General features: G+C 39.3%; 1 protein-coding gene across 1 annotated transcript in view; it reads right to left on the minus strand.

Annotated features, from left to right (window-relative positions):
- Positions 1 to 227: 227 nt before the first annotated feature.
- The window catches only part of TOP2A (DNA topoisomerase II alpha), a 29,394-nt gene continuing 8,629 nt past the window's right edge, over positions 228 to 20,992 (minus strand). Inside the window, exons 11-35 of the mRNA XM_024234885.3 lie at positions 20,189 to 20,327; positions 19,661 to 19,818; positions 19,241 to 19,366; positions 18,526 to 18,636; positions 18,277 to 18,382; positions 18,077 to 18,186; positions 16,496 to 16,588; positions 16,084 to 16,198; positions 15,859 to 15,980; positions 14,611 to 14,759; positions 12,563 to 12,794; positions 12,236 to 12,370; positions 11,916 to 12,116; positions 11,579 to 11,774; positions 10,718 to 10,809; positions 10,451 to 10,615; positions 10,241 to 10,324; positions 7,980 to 8,162; positions 7,150 to 7,240; positions 4,281 to 4,433; positions 3,917 to 4,040; positions 3,766 to 3,809; positions 3,205 to 3,339; positions 1,660 to 1,859; positions 228 to 1,350 (exon numbers count right to left, since the gene is read on the minus strand). Coding sequence (XP_024090653.1) covers positions 1,222 to 1,350; positions 1,660 to 1,859; positions 3,205 to 3,339; positions 3,766 to 3,809; positions 3,917 to 4,040; positions 4,281 to 4,433; positions 7,150 to 7,240; positions 7,980 to 8,162; positions 10,241 to 10,324; positions 10,451 to 10,615; positions 10,718 to 10,809; positions 11,579 to 11,774; positions 11,916 to 12,116; positions 12,236 to 12,370; positions 12,563 to 12,794; positions 14,611 to 14,759; positions 15,859 to 15,980; positions 16,084 to 16,198; positions 16,496 to 16,588; positions 18,077 to 18,186; positions 18,277 to 18,382; positions 18,526 to 18,636; positions 19,241 to 19,366; positions 19,661 to 19,818; positions 20,189 to 20,327 — 3,393 coding nt within the window. The 3' untranslated portion in view covers positions 228 to 1,221. The remainder of the gene's footprint in view (positions 1,351 to 1,659; positions 1,860 to 3,204; positions 3,340 to 3,765; positions 3,810 to 3,916; positions 4,041 to 4,280; positions 4,434 to 7,149; positions 7,241 to 7,979; positions 8,163 to 10,240; positions 10,325 to 10,450; positions 10,616 to 10,717; positions 10,810 to 11,578; positions 11,775 to 11,915; positions 12,117 to 12,235; positions 12,371 to 12,562; positions 12,795 to 14,610; positions 14,760 to 15,858; positions 15,981 to 16,083; positions 16,199 to 16,495; positions 16,589 to 18,076; positions 18,187 to 18,276; positions 18,383 to 18,525; positions 18,637 to 19,240; positions 19,367 to 19,660; positions 19,819 to 20,188; positions 20,328 to 20,992) is intronic.

The following is a 20,992-nucleotide window of genomic DNA, read 5'->3' on the forward strand; positions in this document are numbered from 1 at the left end:
ATCAAGTGTGGTGGAGATGAAGAACTTAGTCCTCATGTATAAAATCTCAATAAAGAGCCTTTGGCCTTAATTAGGTCATAATGCCTATCTCTTGGACCTATCACCTTAGCCAGAGGCTATAAAGTCTGTCAGAATATGATTGGAATGCTTCTGAAAGGGAAGTGAAGACTATATTTTAGAATAAGGAAAAGGGTGTAGTGTGTGTTTTAAAAGAGGCATTCTATGGGTTGCAATGTTTAGAACATTTTATTAAAGTACAAAATTGTTGGAATTTAGCTAATAGAAAAACATAGTAAATATTTACAAAAACGTTGATAACATTACTCAAGTCACACACATATAACAATGTAGACAGGTCTTAACAAAGTTTACAAATTGAAATTATGGAGATTTCCCAAAATGAATCTAATAGCTCATTGCTGAGCGAGGTTATCAATATAACATTTAAGATCTTGGATCAAATGTTGTCCCCGAGTCTTCTGCAATCCAGTGCCTCTTAGAAATTGGTTTCTCTCTTTGGGAGATTCAGACTCAGAGGCAGCCAGAGGGGACAGGTCAAGAGCTGAAATAATCACATAACTAGTCTAATTTTCTTCATTCTATTGACTGTGTCAAGTTATAGACACAGCCAAAGTGTTTTTCTTCAGCCTCTGATGATTTGAGAAGATGAAGAACATGAGTAATTTCTCATTGCTTAAAGAAAAACTTAGCACATAAGAGGCTGAGTGTAGAGTATCTGTACTAGAACCATAAAGTTCTATCTGATGGTAAATTATGTATAAAACTAAGATAAAACAGATAATTATGCTCTATCTCATATTTACTGAAAGTAGGAAAGGAGGAAGAGTGACACTTTTAAATCAAACTGCTCTAGTTTTAGCTTAGTGGATGGTTAATAAACACACTGCTTTATGCTGAAGTGACCAGATAGCTATTTCTACAGTTCAGAAGAACTTAAAAATCAGGTTTTAAAGACAAAAGAATGCAGACTCAAAACACAGACAAAGCAGAGAAGAAAACAATGCCCATGAGATGGTCACTATTTAGACAGTATTATAAAAAGCTAAAGAACACTTGGGCTTTACTTCACTTCGATGGTCTTGTACTAAAAACACCTTCCCCAAACTAAATTCAGAGGGGAGGAAGTTAAGAGCTTCAGGTTAACTTTAAAACCAGTCTTGGGCTTGGTATGATAATTACTTAAAATAATCACCTCACATTTTAAAACAGATCATCTTCATCTGACTCTTCCAGGTACTTTATAGGTTTCTTTGCCCGTACAGATTTTGCCCGAGGAGCCACAGCTGAGTCAAAGTCCATATGGAAGTCATCACTCTCCCCCTTGGATTTCTAAAAGAGAAAAGCCCAGGTAACTTGCACATTGTAAATCTGACAACATAATTGTAATGTAAAAAAATGTATCAAGACACTATATTCAAGGAGTTTTCTGCTTTCTACCAAGTAATAAGCAGCAGATCTAAGGCCAACTCTTCCATTGCCCAAATAAGTGGCATATTTAACTTTGTTAAAACTAAATATGTACAGTAAAAGCTAACAGATTATGAGTTAATAAAGATATGCCAAATTTTTAAGAGCAATGGCTTAGTTACATGTTTCAGAACATCTACAGCAAAAGGACTGACTAGGATCAACACTCACCTTGCTTGTGACTGCTTTTGAAACAATTTTCTCAAAATTAGAGTCAGAATCATCAGAAGTGGATGGCTTCCTTTTGCGGCGATTCTTGGTTTTGGCAGGATCAGGCTTTTGAGAGACACCAGAATTCAAAGCTGGATCCCTTTTAGTTCCTTTTGGGGCAGCCCTTTTTTTGGCACCGGTAGTGGAGGTGGAAGACTGACCTGCAATTCAATACAGGCATTTGTCACAGCTGCTCTTTTTTTGAGATGGGGTCTCACTCTATCGCCCAGGCTGGAGTGCAGTGGCGTTATCTTGGCTCACTGCAACCTCTGCCTCCTGGGTTCAAGCGATTCTCCTGCCTCAGCCTCCTGAGTAGCTGGGATTACAGGCGCGTGCCACCACACTCGGCTAATTTTTTGTATTTTTAGTAGAGATGAGATTCCACCATGTTGGTCAAGCTGGTCTCAGACTCCTGACCTCAGGTGATCCACTCGCCTCGGCCTCCCAAAGTGCTGGGATTACAGGCATGAGCAACCGCGCGTGACCTAGTCACAGCTACTCTTAGATGAATTGTTCTCATTGCAAACTTTCTTCAGCAATGTGATGACTATGTATATTTAACATAGGAAAAGACAATCTAAGAGAGGTGAAAATAGAGAATCAAAGTATTCTTAAACATTCCATTTTTTTTTCTTTTTTTTTTTTTGAGACAGCATCTTGTTGTATCTCGCCCAGGCTGGAGTGCAGTGGCACGATCTCGGCTCACTGTAGCCTCTGCCTCCTGGGTTCAAGTGATTCTCCCGTTTCAGCCTCCCGAGTAGCTGACGACAGGCATGTGCCACCACACCTGGCTAATTTTGTATTTTTAGTAGAGATGAGGTTTCACTATGTTGGCCAGGCTAGTCTCGAACTCCTGACCTCAGGTGATCCACCCACCTTGGCCTCCCAAAGTGCTGGGATTACAGGCATGAGCCACTGCACCCAGCCTTAAACTTAATTCAATTTCAAGAATACGTTTTACGTTGAACATTTGCAATTGCTTATAAATCCTATCCTTGTCATAGAAATGAACTAGATGAAGCCTGGTACTGAGAGAAACACACTGATTTTAAACATTTGGACTACCTTATTTTTGGAGACAGGGTCTTGCTCTCTCAACTCAGGTTGGAGTGCAGTGGCTTGATCATAGCTCACTGCAGCCTTGAACTCCTGGCCTCAAGCAATCCTCTTGTTTTAGCCTCCCAAAGTGCTGGGATTACAGGCATGAGCCACTCTGCCTGGCTTTTGTTTTGTTTTTTGATTAGTCAAGTGCAGTAGTGAGAAGGAGGGAAAAGAGTAGAACAAGGAGTTTGATCTGTAACTGAACAATCAATAGAGATAACTTACTGTTTTGGAACAGCCTTGACTACTAATTTTGATTATAAAGATCTAGAAGAAATTGCTTCCAATTGGAAAACGTTTAATTTGAATATCAATAGTAAGTTTTGGCAATAAAAAATTGAAATTGACACGTGGAAACCAGTTAGTTAATTGCAACATTAACTCATCTCAAAGATTTAGGCTTACTTTTTGCTGCTGTCTTCTTCACTGTCACATTCTTTTTAGGAACTGGGTTTGTAATTTCAGTTTCATCTGGGAAACGTGTAGCAGGAGGGCTTGAAGACAGTGGTATACTGTCCTTAGCATCATCAGCTTCAAGGTCTATTATTTGAAATGGAAAGGAAAATAGTACATTTAAGCAACACATGAAAATCCATTTTCTGCTTTGTCCCTGGTATGAATTCCTATTTAAACACCAAATATGTGACTTTTCTGGAATATTTAAAACACTCTTAAAACTTTGTTCTAATTTTTGATTTTTTTTATCAGCAAGAACAGTTTTTATTTTTTGTATCTCTAGCACCTAGCAAAGTACCTGGCAAGCACTATGATTACTTTGAGTATACTGAATGCAGTACCTATTTACATGTGAAACTAAACCCAGTGAACAGTATCAACGTAATGTTAATAAGAACTCAAATTTATTTCCAAAGGAAGTACTTGGATAATGTAGCCAGGATTAGAACCCAGTTGGATCTGAGTGTCCCAGTAAGGCAGATGTCTCACTACTTTTACTTAAATACATACCTGACACAGCACTTTTCTGTGGTTTCAGTTCTTTGTTGGTAAGTCTAGAATTAAAAAAAAAATATCCTGACAACCAATTCTAAATGTGTTAAGCAAAAAAGAATATATTAGAAACAATCATGACAAAACCCATATTAGATAAGATACTTGCTTTGGGGAAGTTTTGGTCTTAGGTGGACTAGCATCTGATGGGACAAAATCTTCATCATCAGTTTTTTCATCAAAATCTGAGAAATCTTCATCTGAATCCAAATCCATTGTGAATTTGGTTTTTGCTAGTAAAAAAACCACATACAAAAAAATCAAAGAGGGTAGTAGGAGAAACAATTCATAGGTTGACGTAACATTTCATGAATATTTTAGTTTTTAATCTCCTGAAAGATGCTTCAGTTTCAAAGCTTTAACATAATTTACTGCTCTATTAAGACACAGTAATTTCTGGGGCAAAGTACCCTGAAGTATACTGGCCATTCCACTCTTACAGCTTATCTATAATGTTCTTTAGTTTTCCTTACTTGCTGCTCTCCGTGGCTCTGTTTCTCGTGGAGGGACATCAAAATTACTTTCGTCACTGCTCCTATCTGATTCTGAATCAGACCAGGGATTTCTCTTCTTTCCTTTTTTGATTGGCTTAAATGGCAATGTAGTTTGTTTCTTTGTCTTCGTACCTAGAGGGGAGATAGAAATTAACCACCTGTATATATTCTTAGACCCACTTTTCTCCATCTATCATCCATCCATCCTTCAAATTTATTAACTTCTGTGATAGTTCTGAGAATACAATCGTGAAAAGAGACAGATATGGTCCCTGTTTTTGTGGTGCATATAGCTTGGTCACTTAATCTCATAAATAAATGTGGCCGGGCACAGTGGCTCATGCCTGTAATCCCAGCACTTTGGGAGGCTGGGGCAGGAGGATTACTTGAGCCCAGGGGTTTGAGATCAGCTGGGGTAAGATATAAGACCCTGTCTTGGCTGGGTGCGGTGGCTCACACCTGTAATCTCAGCACTTTGGGAGGGTGAGGTAGGCGGATTGCTTGAGCTCAGGAACTAAAGACCAGCCTGGACAACATGGCAAAACCCCATCTCTACAAAAAATACAGAAATTAATGGGCATGGTGGAGTGCATCTGTGGTTCCAGCCACTAGGGAGGCAGAGGCGGGAGGATTGTTTGAGCCTAGGAGGTCAAGGCTGCAGTGGGCTGTGATCATGCCACTATACTCCAGCCTGGGAGACAGAGTGAGATCTTGTCTCAAAAGAAGAAAAAAGGACTGTCTCTACAAAATACAAAAAACTTTTAGAAATTAGCCAGTCATGGTGGCGAGTGCCTATAGTCCCAGCTACTTGGGAGGCTGAGATAGAAGGATTGCTTGAGCCAGGATTTCAAGACCAGCCTGGGCAACAGAGTGAAACCCTGTCTCAAAAAAAGTAGATACTCAAGGACAGATATATAGCTCAATCAGTGGAACAGAACTGAGAGTCCATACATAAACCTTAACATTTATAGTCAATTGATTTTTGACAAGGGTGAAGACAAACATTGTGGAAAGAAATCTTTTTAACATATGGTACTGAAATAATTGGATATCTACCTGCAAAGAATCAGGTTGGACACCTTCCTTACACCATATACAAAACCTAATTCAAAGTGGATCACAGACCTAAATGTAAGAGCTAAAACTATAAAATGCTTAGAAGAAAACACAGAGGCCTACTTTCATAGGCTTAGCAAAATGGGAGGCTGAGGTGGGCAGATCGCTTGAGGTCAGGAGTTTGAGACCATCCTGGCCAACATGGTGAAACGCTGTTTCTACTAAAAATACAAAAATTAGTTGGGCATGGTGGTGCGTGCCTGTAATCCCAGCTACTCGGGAGGCTGAGGCAGGAGAATTGCCTGAACCTAGCAGGCGGAAGTTGCAGTGAGCCGAGATCTCACTACTACTGCATACTGCATGCCAGCCTGGGCGACAGAGCGAAACTCTGCCTCAAAAAAAAACAAACAAAAAAAATGAAGTACTAATACATGGGCTGCTACCTGGGTTACCCTTGAAAATATGTTAAGTAAAGAAGTCAGCTCCAAAAGACCACATATTATATGATTCAATTTATAGGAAATGCCCCGAACAGGAAAATCTAGAGACAGTAGATTTTTTAGTGGTTGCCTAGTGGAGAGGAGTTGGTGGCAAATGGCAAATGATTGTTAATGAGTTCAGTTTTCTTGGGGGTAATAAATTGTATTAAAACTGTTTGTCTATACTAAAACCACTGAATGGCATACTTTATTTTTATTTTTGAGTTGGAGTCTTGCTCTGTCACCCAGGCTGGAGTGCAATGGCACAGTCTTGGCTCTCTGCAACCTCTGCCTCCTGGGTTCAAGCGATACTCGTGCCTCAGTCTCTCGAGTAGCTGGGACTACAGGCACACACCACCACACTCAACTAATTTTTGTATTTTTAGTAGAGATGGGGCTTCACCATGTTGGCCAGGCTGGTCTTGAACTCCTGACCTCAAGTGATCCTACAGCCTCACCCTCCCAAAGTGCTGGGATTACAGGCATAAGCCATGGCGCCCAGCCAAATGGTATACGTTAAATGGGCAAATTTGGCATGTGAATATCTCAATAAAGAAGTTTCAAAAAAAGTAGACAGTAAAGGCATTATCAAATGATTAACAGAATTATTAATTCTATTTAGTTCATTGAGTGGACATTACCTATATCCGAAGCATGATGTTGAACTATAGAGATAATACAAACATGACTAATATGTGGTCACCTTTCTTAAGAAACTTTGTATACTAGAACCTCGTTAAGTGGTTAGAAAATGAAATCTAATAAACTGGGTATTTTCTTAGATCCCAATTAAGGAATTCGGATTAACAAACTACTTCATTACAAAATATTTTCTATAATGAATCAAATCCCAAGGACAATATTAAAGAGGTCCAGGCCGGGGGCAGTGGCTCACGCCTGTAATCCCAGCACTTTGGGAGGCCAAGGCGGGCAAATCACAAGGTCAGGAGTTTGAGACCAGCCTGAGTAACATGGTGAAACCCCGTCTCTACTAAAAATACAAAAATCAGCCAGGCATGGTGGCATGCACCTGTAATCCCAGCTACTCAGGAGGCTGAGGCAGGAGAATCGCTTGAACCCAGGAGGTGAAGGTTGCAGTGAGCCGGGATTGTGCTATTGCACTCCAGCCTGGGCAACAAGAGTGAAACTCTGTCTCAAAAAAAAAAAAAGAGGTCCAAGTAGAATTCAGATACAGTCCTCTTTCACGTTTCTCAATTCAACAAAGAGGTTTTGAACATCTATGTGGAATACACTAGGTAACAAACACAATTTAATCTTCACTTTATACCACTTTCCTAAAAATGTTGTAATACCTGGTTCTCTTTTCTGTTTCTTTTCTAATCTTTGTTTTAGGCCTTCTAGTTCCATACCATCTTCTTGAGGGCTTCCTTCAGTATTTTCATTCTAAAAGACAGCAAAGTTAAGGTTGGATATAGAATAAATTCTGAACTATGGGATTAGAGATTTTATACATTTTTGGCCGGGAGTGGTGGCTCATGCCTGTAATCCCAGCACTTTGGGAGGCCGTGGTGGGCGGATCTCTTGAGGTCAGGAGTTCGAGACCAGCCTGGCCAAGATGGTGAAACCCCATCTCTACTAAAAATACAAAAATTAGCTGGGTGTGATGATGTGCCCCCAACTACTTGGGAGGCTGAGGCACGAGAATCGCTTGAATACAGGAGGCGGAGGTTGCTGTGAGCTGAGATCCTGCCATTGCACTCCAGCCTGGGTAACACAGCGAGACTCCATCTCAACAACAACAACAAAATTTTATACATTTTTTTCTTCAATTTTAAGTGGAGATATGCATCAATATTTTATGCATAATATTTTTAAGAGTATTACCTCTTTTTTTTTTGAGATGGAGTTTTGCTCTGTTGGCCAGGCTGGAGTGCAGTGGTGTGACCTTGGCTCACTGCAACCTCTGCCTCCCAGGTTCAAGCGATTCTCCTGCCTCAGTCTACCGAGTAGCTGGGATTACAGGTGCCCGCCACCATGCCCGCCTAATTTTTTAAATTTTTAGTAGAGACAGGGTTTCACCATGTTGGCCAGGCTGGTCTTGAACCACTGACCTCAAGTGATCCACCCACCTTGGCCCCCAAAGTGCTGGGATTACAGGCGTGAGCCACCACAAGAGTATTACCTTAATTTTCTTTTTATTTTTCTTTTCTGCCTCTGCTTTCATTTCTATGGTTATTCGTGGAATGACTCTTTGACCACATGGAGAAGGCAAAACTTCAGCCATTTGTGTTTTTTTCCCCTTGGCCTTCCCTCCTTTCCCAGGAAGTCCGACTTGTTCATCTTGTTTTTCCTTGGCTTCAACAGCCTACAGAAGGGATATAAGAAAGCAAGTTTAAATGTTAACAAAAACATTACAATATCTAAACACCCAACAGTTAAACTGATTTCATTTTGTTACATCTTAAAAACTCGTGATAAATTGCTCCATAACCTAGTATACTATCAACAATAGTGAAGATGTAATTAAAACACACCTTGAAAAGGAAGGTGTGGAGACAGAAGACTGGGTTTTATTCCTGATTCTACCACTTAATCTTTTTGAGGAAAACAAGGGAGAAACTAAAAATAAAACATGTATATACATATGTATTTGTAAACTCACATACAAAATATGAAAGGAAGTGATGCACACTTATCCAACCGACTGATTACAATGAGCTAGGCATCTATACTGAAGTGCAGTAATACAAATTTGCATGTTAAATTTAAGAAATAAAGCTTTTGGTGTTTTTTGTTGTTGTTGTTGTTTTTTTAAGAGACACCCAGGCTGAGTACAATGGTACAAGATCATAGTTCACTGCAGCCTTGAACTCCTGGTCTCAAGTGATCCTCCCACCTTGGCCTCCGGAGTAGCTGAGACTATAGGCCCACACCACCATGCCTGGCTATTTAAAAAAAACATTTTGTAGAGATGAGGTCTTGCTATGTTACCCAAGCTGGTTTTGAACTCCTAATCTCAAGTGATCCTCCTGCCTCAGCCTCCCAAAGCACATTGGGATTACAGGTGTGAGCCACAGTGCTGGCCTTTTTTCTTATGTTAAAATAATGTTGAGAAACAAATGTTATTAGGAAGATTTACGTAACAAATAACCTTCTGAAACCATCTGGATAGCCCTGCTTTCTCCTTTTTTTTTAGATGGAGTCTTGCTCTGTCACCCAGGCTGGAGTACAGTGGCGTGATCTCGGCTCACTGCAACTTCTGTCTTCTGGGTTCAAGCAATTTTCGTGCCTCAACCTCCTGAGTAGCTGGGATTACAGGCGGATGCCACCACACCCAACTAATTTTTGTATTTTTAGTAGAGACAGGGTTTCACCATGTTGTCCAGGCTGGTCTCGAACTCCTGACCTCAAGTTATCTGCCCACCTCAGCCTCCCAGAGTGCTGGGATTACAGGCATGAGACACCATGCCCTGTGGCTTTGTCCTTTTAAGTTGACTTGGGGGACTGGGTTGGTGGTCTTCTTCCACATTTAAGCTCTTTTTATCTTCTCAGTCCTAATATGTTCTTCCCTTTATCAAAAATCAACTCCTGCTCTTTTCTTTTTTTGTCCAAAAATGTCTGAATGTCTGGGCAGTCTCCTGGTATCATTTACTGTATTCTAAATAGTATTTTTTTTTTTTTTTTTTTTTTTTTTGAGACAGAGTTCCACTCTTGTTGCCCAGGCTGGGGTGCAATGGTGTGATCTCAGCTCACAGCAACATCTGCCTCCTGAGTTCAAGTGATTCTCCTGCCTCAGCCTCCCAAGTAGCTGCGATTACAGGCCTGTGCCACTACGCCTGGCTAATTTTGCAATTTTAGTAGAGACAGGGTTTCTCCATGTTGGTCAGGCGGGTCTCGAACTCCCAACTTCAGGTGATCTGCCCGCTTTGGCCTCCCAAAGTGCTGGGATTGTAGGTGTGAGCCACCGCACCTGGCCTTGTATTCTAAGTAGTATTTAATAATCTGTCCCTTTTTTTTTTTTTTGAGACGGAGTCTTGCTGTGTTGCCTAGGCTGGAGTGCAGTGGTGTGATCTCGGTTCACTGCAACCTCTGCCTCCCGGTTCAAGCAATTCTCCTGCCTCAGCCTCCTGAGTAACTGGTATGCGCCATCACGCCTGGCTAATTTTTGTTTTTAGTAGAAATGGGGTTTCACCATGTTGGCCAGGCTGGTCTTGAACCCCTGACCTCAAGTGATCCACCCAACTCAGCCTTCCAAAATGCTGGGATTACCAGCGTGAGCCACTGCACCTGGCTAATAATCTGTTCTTTTATACGCTATTTTGAATTTATCCTTATGCCTCTTATTTTCTTTTTATTGCCAATTGTGAACTATCTTGACAAAGGTATACTGCTGGAATATATTATTTAATAAAAATTCTAACATGGGCATTATAAACTACAAACCTCCAATTCTTCAATAAATGTAGCCAAGTCTTCTTTCCACAAATCTGATGGACTCTTTCTCTTTAATGTGTCCAGCTCTTGTTCCTTCATAATTACAAAATTGAGTTAATATATGTATACAAGCAGCATTTTCATGCAACACACAATTTTACTTTTACCATTAGAATAGAACAAAACTAAGCAGCGTGTACCATCCTACCATCAACTCACTTTTTCATTTCTTAGCCTGCAGAGTTCATCTTTCTTTTCCTTGGTTAAATACCAAAGGGGCATATCAAGAAGATAGTTGAAGGTTGGTCCAGAATCTGTTACGGAGTCACTCTTTTCAGTTTCCTTTTCATTGTCACTCTCTTCATTTTCTTCTTCATCTGGAACCTAAAGGATTAATTAAAATCTAGTTTTATTAGAAAATGTGAAACATAAACATTATACAATACATAGTCTTTAACAATATAGAAAAGTGCCACCCAAGATTACCTTTTGCTGGGCTTCTTTCCAGGCCTTCACAGGATCCGAATCATATCCCCTCTGAATCAGAACTTTAATTAATTCTTTCTTAGGCTTATTTTCTATTTTTAAAAAAGTAAACAGAGATAATGATTTTGAGTAATATTTTAGGAAAGGGATAAGGTTTTACCACAAGTCGAAAGTTTAAAACTGGAAATTAAACTGTCTTGGTGCTTGCATAAATTTGTATATCCCAGTATACAGGCAAGTCGCAAGTCTCCCTAAACCATTGACAAATGTAAATTACCACAAGGGGGCAGTCAAATCATATATGAGGCTATGATCAAATCATTTATTATTATTATTTTTTTTGGAGACAGGGTCTCTCTCACTCTTGCGTCCAGGCTGGAGTGCAGTGGCACTACCTAGGCTCACTGCAGCCTTGACCTCCCCAGCTCAAGTGCTGGGATTACAGGCATGCATCACCGCACCCAGACAGTATAAGCCATTTGTAATCTTCCTGCCTTTTTTTTTTTTTTAACCATCAGATTTATTATCTCTTCTCTGTCTCTTTTATTTTCTGTTCCTGTAGACATGATTAGTGTATCTATTCTCTTGGTCAATCAGTTTATGCAAGGTCTTCTAGCTCTTTATTCTCCTCATGTCTAATTGTCTACTAAATCTTGATTTCTCAAGATCCTCAGTCAAGGAAACATCATCTCTTTCAAACTATAAATACCTAATCAGATATTTTAAAGAAATGCGTGTATAAGTGACCAGGTGAATTAAATGATTTTGCCTCTTTCTCCACCACCACTCTCACCAAAAATGTTTAAAGAAAGTTTGGCGTAACTAGAGTTTTAGTAAGCAGTTATTATTCCCAAAACATACCAATGATTATTTTGCCATCTATTTTCTCTAAGATAAAGCGAGCCTGATTATTCAATTTAGCAGATTCAGCACCAAGCATTCCTAGGAGCCATTCTTTTCTTAATCCATAATATTTAAGTCTGAGTTCAAAAAAGTCTCTTAGAATATCCAACACCGTGTCATATTTCTTTAAACAGCCTACGTGGTCAAAAAGCACCTGAAAAAGGAAAACAAGATTAGAGCCAAGAATAGACAAATTGGCTAAACTTTATAAAGGTAGACTAAGATATACTTTTAAAATTGATATTAATCTTTAATATAAATTGAAACGTGTACATCTCACAAAACAAATACATACCATAGAGTTGCATGTGAGACTAGTTTGGAGTTTGAAGACTTTGTGTAGTCCAACTCTCTCTGCCTCTGCCAGTTTTTCTTCAGTCATCTTCACAACAAATTTCACAGTGGTATCTGTATGGTATTCCCTATAGTCTGTTATGAGAGGAGGTGTCTTCTCGGTGCCATTTAACATGGGTTCTAGAACTTGTTCTTTGTATGTCTAAAGAAAGAAATAATCCTGAAGTTTCTAAAATATAGGCTTCTGAATAGTCAACAGCAATAGTACAAAAAGTGTTTCTTTTGATCACAAAACTAAAAAAGAAATCCACAATTATTTACCTGGGTCCATGTTCTGATGGGAAGCTCTGAGATTTCAATGGTTGTAGAATTAAGAATAGCTACTTCACCACTAATCACATATTGATTTGGAGCCAGTTCTTCAATAGTACCCTTGAAGTTCTTGTAACTTGGAAGCTAAATTGGCATTTTAAAAAACAGTATGTTTTCTAAATGTGATACTAGACGGAAATCACAATAGCGTTTAACAATAAATCTAAATATAAAGTATGAAATTAAATTTTATGTTTGCATCATCTTTAATCATACAATCTATTCAACTGAAACCCAAGGAAAAGTTAAGGCTCTTAACACACACAGAATACTTACCATTGGCAAAGGTTCTTCTCCATCCATCAAACGCCTGATGTTATTTACAATTTCACGCACATCAAAGTTGGGGATTTTGCAGGACCACCCAGTACCAATTCCTTCAGCACCATTTATCAGCACCATGGGAATAATAGGAATGTACCATTCAGGCTCAACACGCTGGTTGTCATCATATAAAAACTTCAATGTGTGATCATCTTTTGGTGGAAATAACAATCGAGCCAAAGAGCTAAAGAAAAGAAACAAAGAATGTTATTTTACAAAAATACTGAATTTGACACTTAACTTTTATGGAAAGGACATGTGTTATACATGAAAATTATCTTGGTTTTACTTGCTGACTAATATTCATTTAACAATATTTATTGAGCACTTTCTATGTGTCACGCACATGGACATAAAGTCTCAATCCTCAAGGAGCTCACATTCCAGAAGAGGTTTGCAATTAACACACATTTTGTTAGGTGGTGGGATAAACAAGAGAAGAAAAAGTAGGAAAGTGACTGAAGAGGTGCTAAGGAAAGTTAAGCCGTTTCTGATAGGATAATATTTGAGCAGAGAAAAGACACTGAGGGCGCCAGGTGCAGTAACTCGCGCCTGTAATCCCAGCACTTTGGGAGGCTGAGGCAGGCAGATCACCTGAGGTCAGGAGTTCAAGACCAGCCTGGCCAACATGGTGAAACCTCATCTCTACTAAAAATATAAAATTAGCCGAGCATGGTGGCGCGTGCCTGTAATACCAGCAACACGGGAGGCTGAGGCAGGAGAATCACTTGAACCCAGGAGGCAGAGGTTGCAGTGAGCTGAAATTGTGCCACTGCACTCCAGCCTGGGCAAAAAGAGCGAAACTCCATCTCAAAAGAAAAAAAAACAAAACTGAGGGACTGAGCCACGTGGATATCTAGAGAAAGAGTGTTGCAGGCAAAAGAACCAGTAAGTAAAAGGCCCTGAAGAGGAAATGTGCTCGGTATATTTGAGTATAGGTCGAGGACAGTGTGGCTGGAGAGGAGATGGTATGAGAAGGAATCAAAAGATATGGAAGGTGGGGACACGGATCACATAATGTCTGGCTAGCTAAAATAGGTCTTTAGATTTTACTCTGAGCAGTTGAAGGTTCTGAATCAGGGTGACTTATTTTTTAAAAAATAATTGGCTGCTTTAAGAAAAGATGACATATTATGTTACAATAGTTTAGATGAGATTGGGGTGGCTTAGTATTTTTCCAAGGCAGATCCTATAGGATTGGCTGAGGAACTGGATGTTAAGTATGAAGCAAAGGAGTCAAGGGTGACAAGGTTTTTAGCCTGAGCAATTAGAAGGATGGCATTCCATTTACTGAGACAGGAAAACTAAGGATTTGGTTTTAGACTTATGTTTGAGATACTTAACTAGATATCCAAGTGGGAAATGTTGAGATGGCAGTCAGGCATAAAAGTTGGAAGTTCAGGGGAGAGACCAAGACTGGAGATTTAAAGGTATAGAACGGATGAATGGGAGATCATTTGGGAATTGAGTGTAGGCATTGGAAAGAGATCTGATGAAGGAGCCCTGGAATGGGCCAGTATTTAGAGGTTGGGAAGGTGAGAAGGACCCAGCAGAGAAAGCTAATAAGGTAGAAGAGAACCAGAAGAGTCTACAGTCATAGAGGCCAAATAAAGAGTTTCAAGAAGGATGGAGCAATTAGTAACTGTTTGAATGCCACTGAAAGGGTGACTGGGATGACAGCTGAAAATTGACAATTCATAATATACTTTCCATAGGCTTGTAAAAGGAGTAAAATTTCAATTGTGATATTTAGGAAGAATCAAAGTCTCCTTTACTCAGTCCTAAGCTCTACATCAGGATTTCTCAACCTTAGCATAATTGACATGTTGCACTGGATAATTGTTATGGGGGGGCTTTCCTGTATAAGCCTCACCCCTGGCCTCTGCCACTAGATGCCAGTATCTTCTGATTAACTGAGTTTTTGTATTTTTGGTCAACTAAATCTCACATTGTTTCAAAACTGGAAATGGCAAGTCACTAGAAAGTCAAAGCATACCTACCTGAGCATTGTAAAGATGTATCGTGGACTAGCGGAATCCTTGCCACCATGTAGCCTGGTACCAAACTGACCAATGGGCTGCAAGAGGTTCAGATTATTGCTACCCACAAAATTCTGAGCCAAATTGATAATGGTCATCATTAGTGACATCTGTGGGGAAAAAAGATTCATTAAGCTGAGGCTTTTACTAATACAAATACATTATTATGACTTAACCTCACTATAATCCTATAACATTTTGTGAGGTTTAGTTGTTTAGTGACTTTCCTTAGATTAATAGATGGCAGAAATAGTACTTGAACCTACAACTTCTGGCTCCAAGTTTAGGGCTGCCGTCCAACAATTTCTATTAAATCCCACTCAACTTTGAAGGCATAGGTCCTCTCCTTATCCTCAGCAAAATGAAACATTTCCTCCTTTGTGTTACAGTGCTGTGTTCATTTCTATTCTAGCATGTATCACTTTATTCTATAGCTGTGTGTGTATTGGCCCTCTGGCTAAATTGTTATTATTTCTTGGGGATAAGGAACATATTTTTATTTATTTTTGTATACCTGGTACCTGGTAAGCATGCAACAAATGTTCGTTGGGTGAAAATTTATTGTACCCCTACTATATTTTGATTGAAAGCAACAAGACGACCATTATATTTAAAATTCTAGAAACCTGTAGGCAATCTAGTTCTTTAAAACTGTTTTACATAATTAATGCAAAAAGCAATCACAAAACATTGGTGTAAAGTCAAACAATTCAGACACATATAAAAAGTGAAAGTTGCCCTTTCCAATTCTCAGGGGTAACTAAAGTGAACAGTTTGGAACATATCCTTGTAGACATTTTTAGTTATTGTTCTGTCTCTTTTTTTCCTCACCTGAGAATAGATCCTGGATATTCTTCAGTGTCAGTGCACACAGTTTTACTGAAGTTACAGCACTGATTCCATGCATACATGTGTCACAATTTATTATAACAATTTTCAAATCAGTGGAGGTCTAAATTTTGACATCACAAAGTTATAATAAACATACTAAGTATTTTTTAATGTAGACCTTTGCAGACTTATGAGTATCCCTGCAGGAATATTACTTTCAGAAATCAAAGGGCAAGCAGTTTTATTCTTTCACAGGTTTTACCAACTTGTTCTTTACTATGAATATATGAGCTTATACTTTCACCAAATCTGTTTTGAGAATGACTCTGCAGGGATTTCTGATATAATGCTTTCTGGAAACATGGATTGTATGTTTACCTCACCATGATGATAAGAAGACATTTCAGCCACTGATCCAGCTAATTGGGCAACCTTTACCTCTCGCTTGTCATTCCGTTTGAAGCAAGTAAACAAAACCTTTCTCTGACCTGGTTTCAAACCTTTAAAATGAAATAAGAGCAAACATAAGTATCCTCAATTTAACCATTTTTGGAATTTGATTTCCATCTTACAATGAAAACAGACTAACAAATTGGAACTCACCATCCACCATAGAAGGGATAGATCTCTCGTTATCAGAATTTGAGAACAAGATAAGTTCCTTGTTGATGAAGTCATTATATGTCAGATATGTGGTAGTTTGTCCATACAAGTAATCCTGAAGGACCAAATAGTATTACATGAGACTACCGGTCTACACAATGCTCAACACAAAAATCAAACACAAACCTTTCAGAACTAAGAATTATTTCTGTAATTCTTAAGTCTTTAAAAAATATTGGATAATACAGAAATATTTTATGTTTTAAAGATAAAGCAAATTTAACTGCTGCACAACTCTATCATATCAAATTTTTTACTAAAATAACTATTCAGTATGTTTAATTTGCTATAGTATCAATACCAAAAGGTCAGTCTAACAATCCATTTTGTGGGATATATTTAAAACTTTTACCTCAGGAAGCCCAAGTAACTTTCGTTGTCTTCTATCCTCCATGAAATTGGTTAACCATTCCTTTCGATCATCTATCTGTTTTTTGCTAAAGGCCTATAAATTAAAGGATGAAAAAGATGTCACTGGTACTAATAGGTTCCAAAATATCCTCCTACAAAGAACAAACAACAGAAAAACAACAAAAATCCTGTTTTCCTTCTTTTTTTTTGAGACGGGAGTTACTGCTCTCTTGCCCAGCCTGGAGTGCAATGGTGTCATCTTGGCACACTGCAACCTCTGCCTCCTAGGTTCAAGCGATTCTCCTGCCTCAGCCTCCCGAGCCCCTGGGATTAAAGGCGCCCGCCACCACGCCCAGCTAATTTTTGTATTTTTTTTTTTTGAAATGGAGTTTCACTCTTGTGGAATGCGATGGCACGATTTCGGCTCCCACAACCTCCACTTCCCAAGTTCAAGTGATTCTCCTGCCTCAGCCTCCCGTGTAACTGGGATTACAGGCACGCGCCACCACGCCCGGCTAATATTTTGTATTTTTAGTAGAGACGGAGTTTCACCATGTTGGTCAGGCTGGTCTTGAACTCCCGAGCTCAGGTGATCCACCCGCCTCGGCCTCCCAAAGTGCTGTGATTACTGGTGTGAGCCACTGCGCCCGACCTTTTTTCTTTTTTTTTTTTTTTTTTGAGACAGAGTCTCGCTCTGTCGCCCAGGTTGGAGTGCAGTGGCACCATCTCGGCTCACTGCAAGCTCCGCCTCCCGGGTTCACGCCATTCTCCTGCCTCAGCCTCCGGAGTAGCTAGGATTACAGGCGCATGTCACCACGCCCGGCTAATTTTTTTTTTTTTTTTTTTTGTATTTTTAGTAGAGACGGGGTTTCACCGTGTTAGCCAGGATGGTCTCCATCTTCTGATGTTGTGATCTGCCCAACTTAGTCTTCCAAAGTGCTGGCATTACAGGCGTGAGCCACCATGCCTGGCCTTTTTCTTTTTTTTTTTGAGATGGAGTTTCACTCTGTTGCCCAGGCTGGAGAGCAGTGGCCTGATCTCAGCTCACTGCAACCTCTGCCTCTCAGGTTCAAGCGATTCTCCTGCCTCAGCTTCCCAAGTAGCTGGGACTACAGCCGTGTGCCACCACGCCCTGTTATTTTTTAGCAGAGATGGGGTTTCACCTTGTTAGCCAGGATGGTTTTGATCTCCTGACCTTGTGATCCGCCCGCCTCAGCCTCTCAAAGTGCTGTGATCACAGGCATGAGCCACTACGCTCGGCCAATTTTTGTATTTTTAGTACAGAGGGGGTTTCACCATGTTGGACAGGTTGGTCTCCAACTCTTGACCTCAGGTGATCCATCCGCCTTGGCCTCCCAAAGTCCTAGAATTATAGGCATGAGCCACCAAGCCCAGCCAAAAATCAAAATTTTCTAAAATATCTGATTCCTTTTCTGGGATATGCTTACTGGAAACATTCTATTCTATAAAACATTCTTTTTGTTTTGATACGGAGTCTTATACAAAAATGTAAATGTTTCAACTGACTAAAGTAGTGATTTCTAAAATTAGAATGTATATATAAAATACAACTCAAACCTACCAGGCTGATAGCAGCATCATCTTCAGGACCAGAATATTTGAACTGGATACGATGTCTTTTCATATCTGCAAAGTATTCTTTAGCTTCCTTTGATGTGCTGGTGCCCAAACCTATAAAACCAAAAATACCAAGTTCCCTCATATAGTCTTGTACAGGGTGTATAATAAAATGAGAAGTTCTGTATGGGTTTCATTACAAACCTTTGTAATATTTGACTTTCCATTTTTTATGATTTGGAGTAGAACTCTTCCATTCTTCAAATTCAGGAAGGCTATAAAATGCCATTTCTTGCTTGTTTTTAGACACCTGTGATAAAAAACAATGACTGTGGCTTTGTACACTGTGGGGTCCCCTGTATACCACTACATGTGACTGGGTTTATATGTATATCCAGGTTTGAGGAGTAGGGTCTTAAAATATCCATGACGGTATCTTAGAAATTAGCGTACCTTTACAATGGGAGTGATAAATTCCTCCAGAAAACGATGTCGCAGAAGAGAGGGCCAGTTGTGATGGATAAAATTAATCAGCAAGCCTTTGATGTGGGAACCATCTTGGTCCTAGAAAGATTTGAAAGCCAAAGTTCAAAAGAATTGTTAGGCTGGGCGTGGTAGCTAACACCTGTAATCCCACAACTTTAGGAGGCCGAGGTGGGCGGATCACCTGAGGTCAGGCGTTCGAGACCAGCCTGGCCAACATGGTGAAACCCTGTCTCTACTAAAAATACAAAAATTAGTTGGGTGTGGTGGCATCCGCCTGCAATCCCAGCTACTCGGGAGGCTAAGGCAGGAGAATTGCTTGAACCCATGAGGCGGAGGTTGCAGTGAGCCAAGATTGCACCATTGCACTCCAGCCTGGGTGACAAGGGCAAAACTCCATCTCAAACAAACAAAGAATTGTTTAGAAATAAAAAAAAAAATTATGACTGACCTACTGGCAATTTGCCAAATTTTCTATGGGAATCAAAAAAGGTCTGTTCAAATCCAGACTCATTTAACCCGTATTTGCAACATACATATGATATAAGCATATCTGATTAGATGTTGATTAGAGATGATGAATAAAGCTTCTATTTAAGTAATTTATTTTCATGGCAAGAAAACAATGAAATTAAGACATGCTTAATTTAGTTGAACAATCTAAAAATTTAATAAAAAATCTGACCTGATCTGTCATAATCATTATCTTCCCATAACGAAGAGTCTTCAATGAATCTTCATCTTCATAGTTTTTCTTATACTGAAGACCCACAATCTTGATGATATTGTTAATCTCAGCATTTTCCATGATCTGAAATGGACATATACCAAAAAAAGTGTCTTGTTTATAAATTTGAAAAGAACAAAGAAATTTAACAGTATATGTTGCTTGGATTTTCTTGAGCTCCAGTATTTTGAGCTATTAGCTTATAATTTACTACATCAGAAAGGTCTGTTAAAATAGGCTACAATGTACCTAATTTCTCAAAATAAGCACAAATTGTCTAAAATATATTTTAAAATGCCTAATGAGGGAATTAAATATAAGCATAAAGTCTTGTATTATAAATTAGATTTAGATTCTGAAGATAGTTTTATATTCTACCTGCTTATGAGAAGCTTCTCGAACATTGAGTATTTTTCCTCTAAGAGGGAAAACCCCATATTTGTCTCTCCCAACCACACCAAGGCCTGAAACAGCCAAAGTTTTGGCTGAATCTCCCTCAGTCAGGATAAGCGTACACTCAGTGGAGTTTCGGCTCCCTAAAATAAAAATATACAAATTAATATTAGCACATTTAGTTCAACCTCAAATATACTAACTTGAACATGCTGTTTATAGCCTTGTGATAAAACACAAAGAATTTACTATATAACAAGTAAAATTATTTGTTAGGTAACAGATCATAATATAAACATTCTTGTTTTATACTCCAAAATAATCACCTCAATATTATTTATAACATGGAAACGACCTAAATGTTCCATAATAGGAAACGGGTCGATTTTTAACAAGTTATTCTGTTGAATATAGTTATTCTGTCAAGGGAAAAATAAATATCCGTGATATGCCATTAATGAATAAAATAACAACTATAAGACTTAAAGTTTGGAAACATTATTAAATATATACCTGCATCATTGGCATCATCGAGTTTGGGAATTCCCTTGATTCTATTATGTTTTACAGCTGAACACTTCTTGTTTAACTGGACTTGGGCCTTAAACTTCACCCAGTTTAGTATGCTTTCTACAATACCACAGCCAATTGCCTGAAAACGAGAAGATTCATATTAGGGATCATATTAGGGAAGAAGGGATCTATCAGAAATCTAGAATACAAATGAGGCTTAATAAAAATAAAAATGATTCAAAAATTAAAAAGATGTAGAACAATAATTTCTGGATAGAGGGTGGCACATCTTCCCATGTCAGGGTATCACCACTGAGGGAGCTGCTCCTTTTGGTTCATTCGTTCAATAAATATTTACTATATACTTATATTGTGCTAGCACTGAGCTACTTGTTGGAGATATAGTGGTTAAAACAAATTAGGCCAGGCACGGTGGCTCACGCCTATAATCCCAGCACTTTAGGAGGCCAAGGTGGGCAGAACACCTGAGGTCAGGAGTTTGAGACCAGCCTGGCCAACATGGCGAAACCCCATCTCTACTAAAAATACAAAAATTAGCTGGCGTGGTGGCAGGCACCTGTAATTCCAGCTACTCGGGAGGCTGAGGCAGGAGAATCGCTTGAACCCAGGAGGTAGAGGTTGCAGCGAGCCAAGATCGCACCACTGCACTCCAGCCTGGGTGACAAAAGTGAAACTCCGTCTCAAAAAAAAAACAAACAAAAGGTAGCCAGGAATGGTGGTGGTGAGATGGCTGTAATCCCAGCTGCTTGGGAGGCTGAAGCAGGAGAATTGCTTTAACCTGGG

The sequence above is a fragment of the Pongo abelii genome, chromosome 19 (assembly GCF_028885655.2).
Source record: "Pongo abelii isolate AG06213 chromosome 19, NHGRI_mPonAbe1-v2.0_pri, whole genome shotgun sequence".
Classification (NCBI taxonomy): domain Eukaryota; kingdom Metazoa; phylum Chordata; class Mammalia; order Primates; family Hominidae; genus Pongo; species Pongo abelii.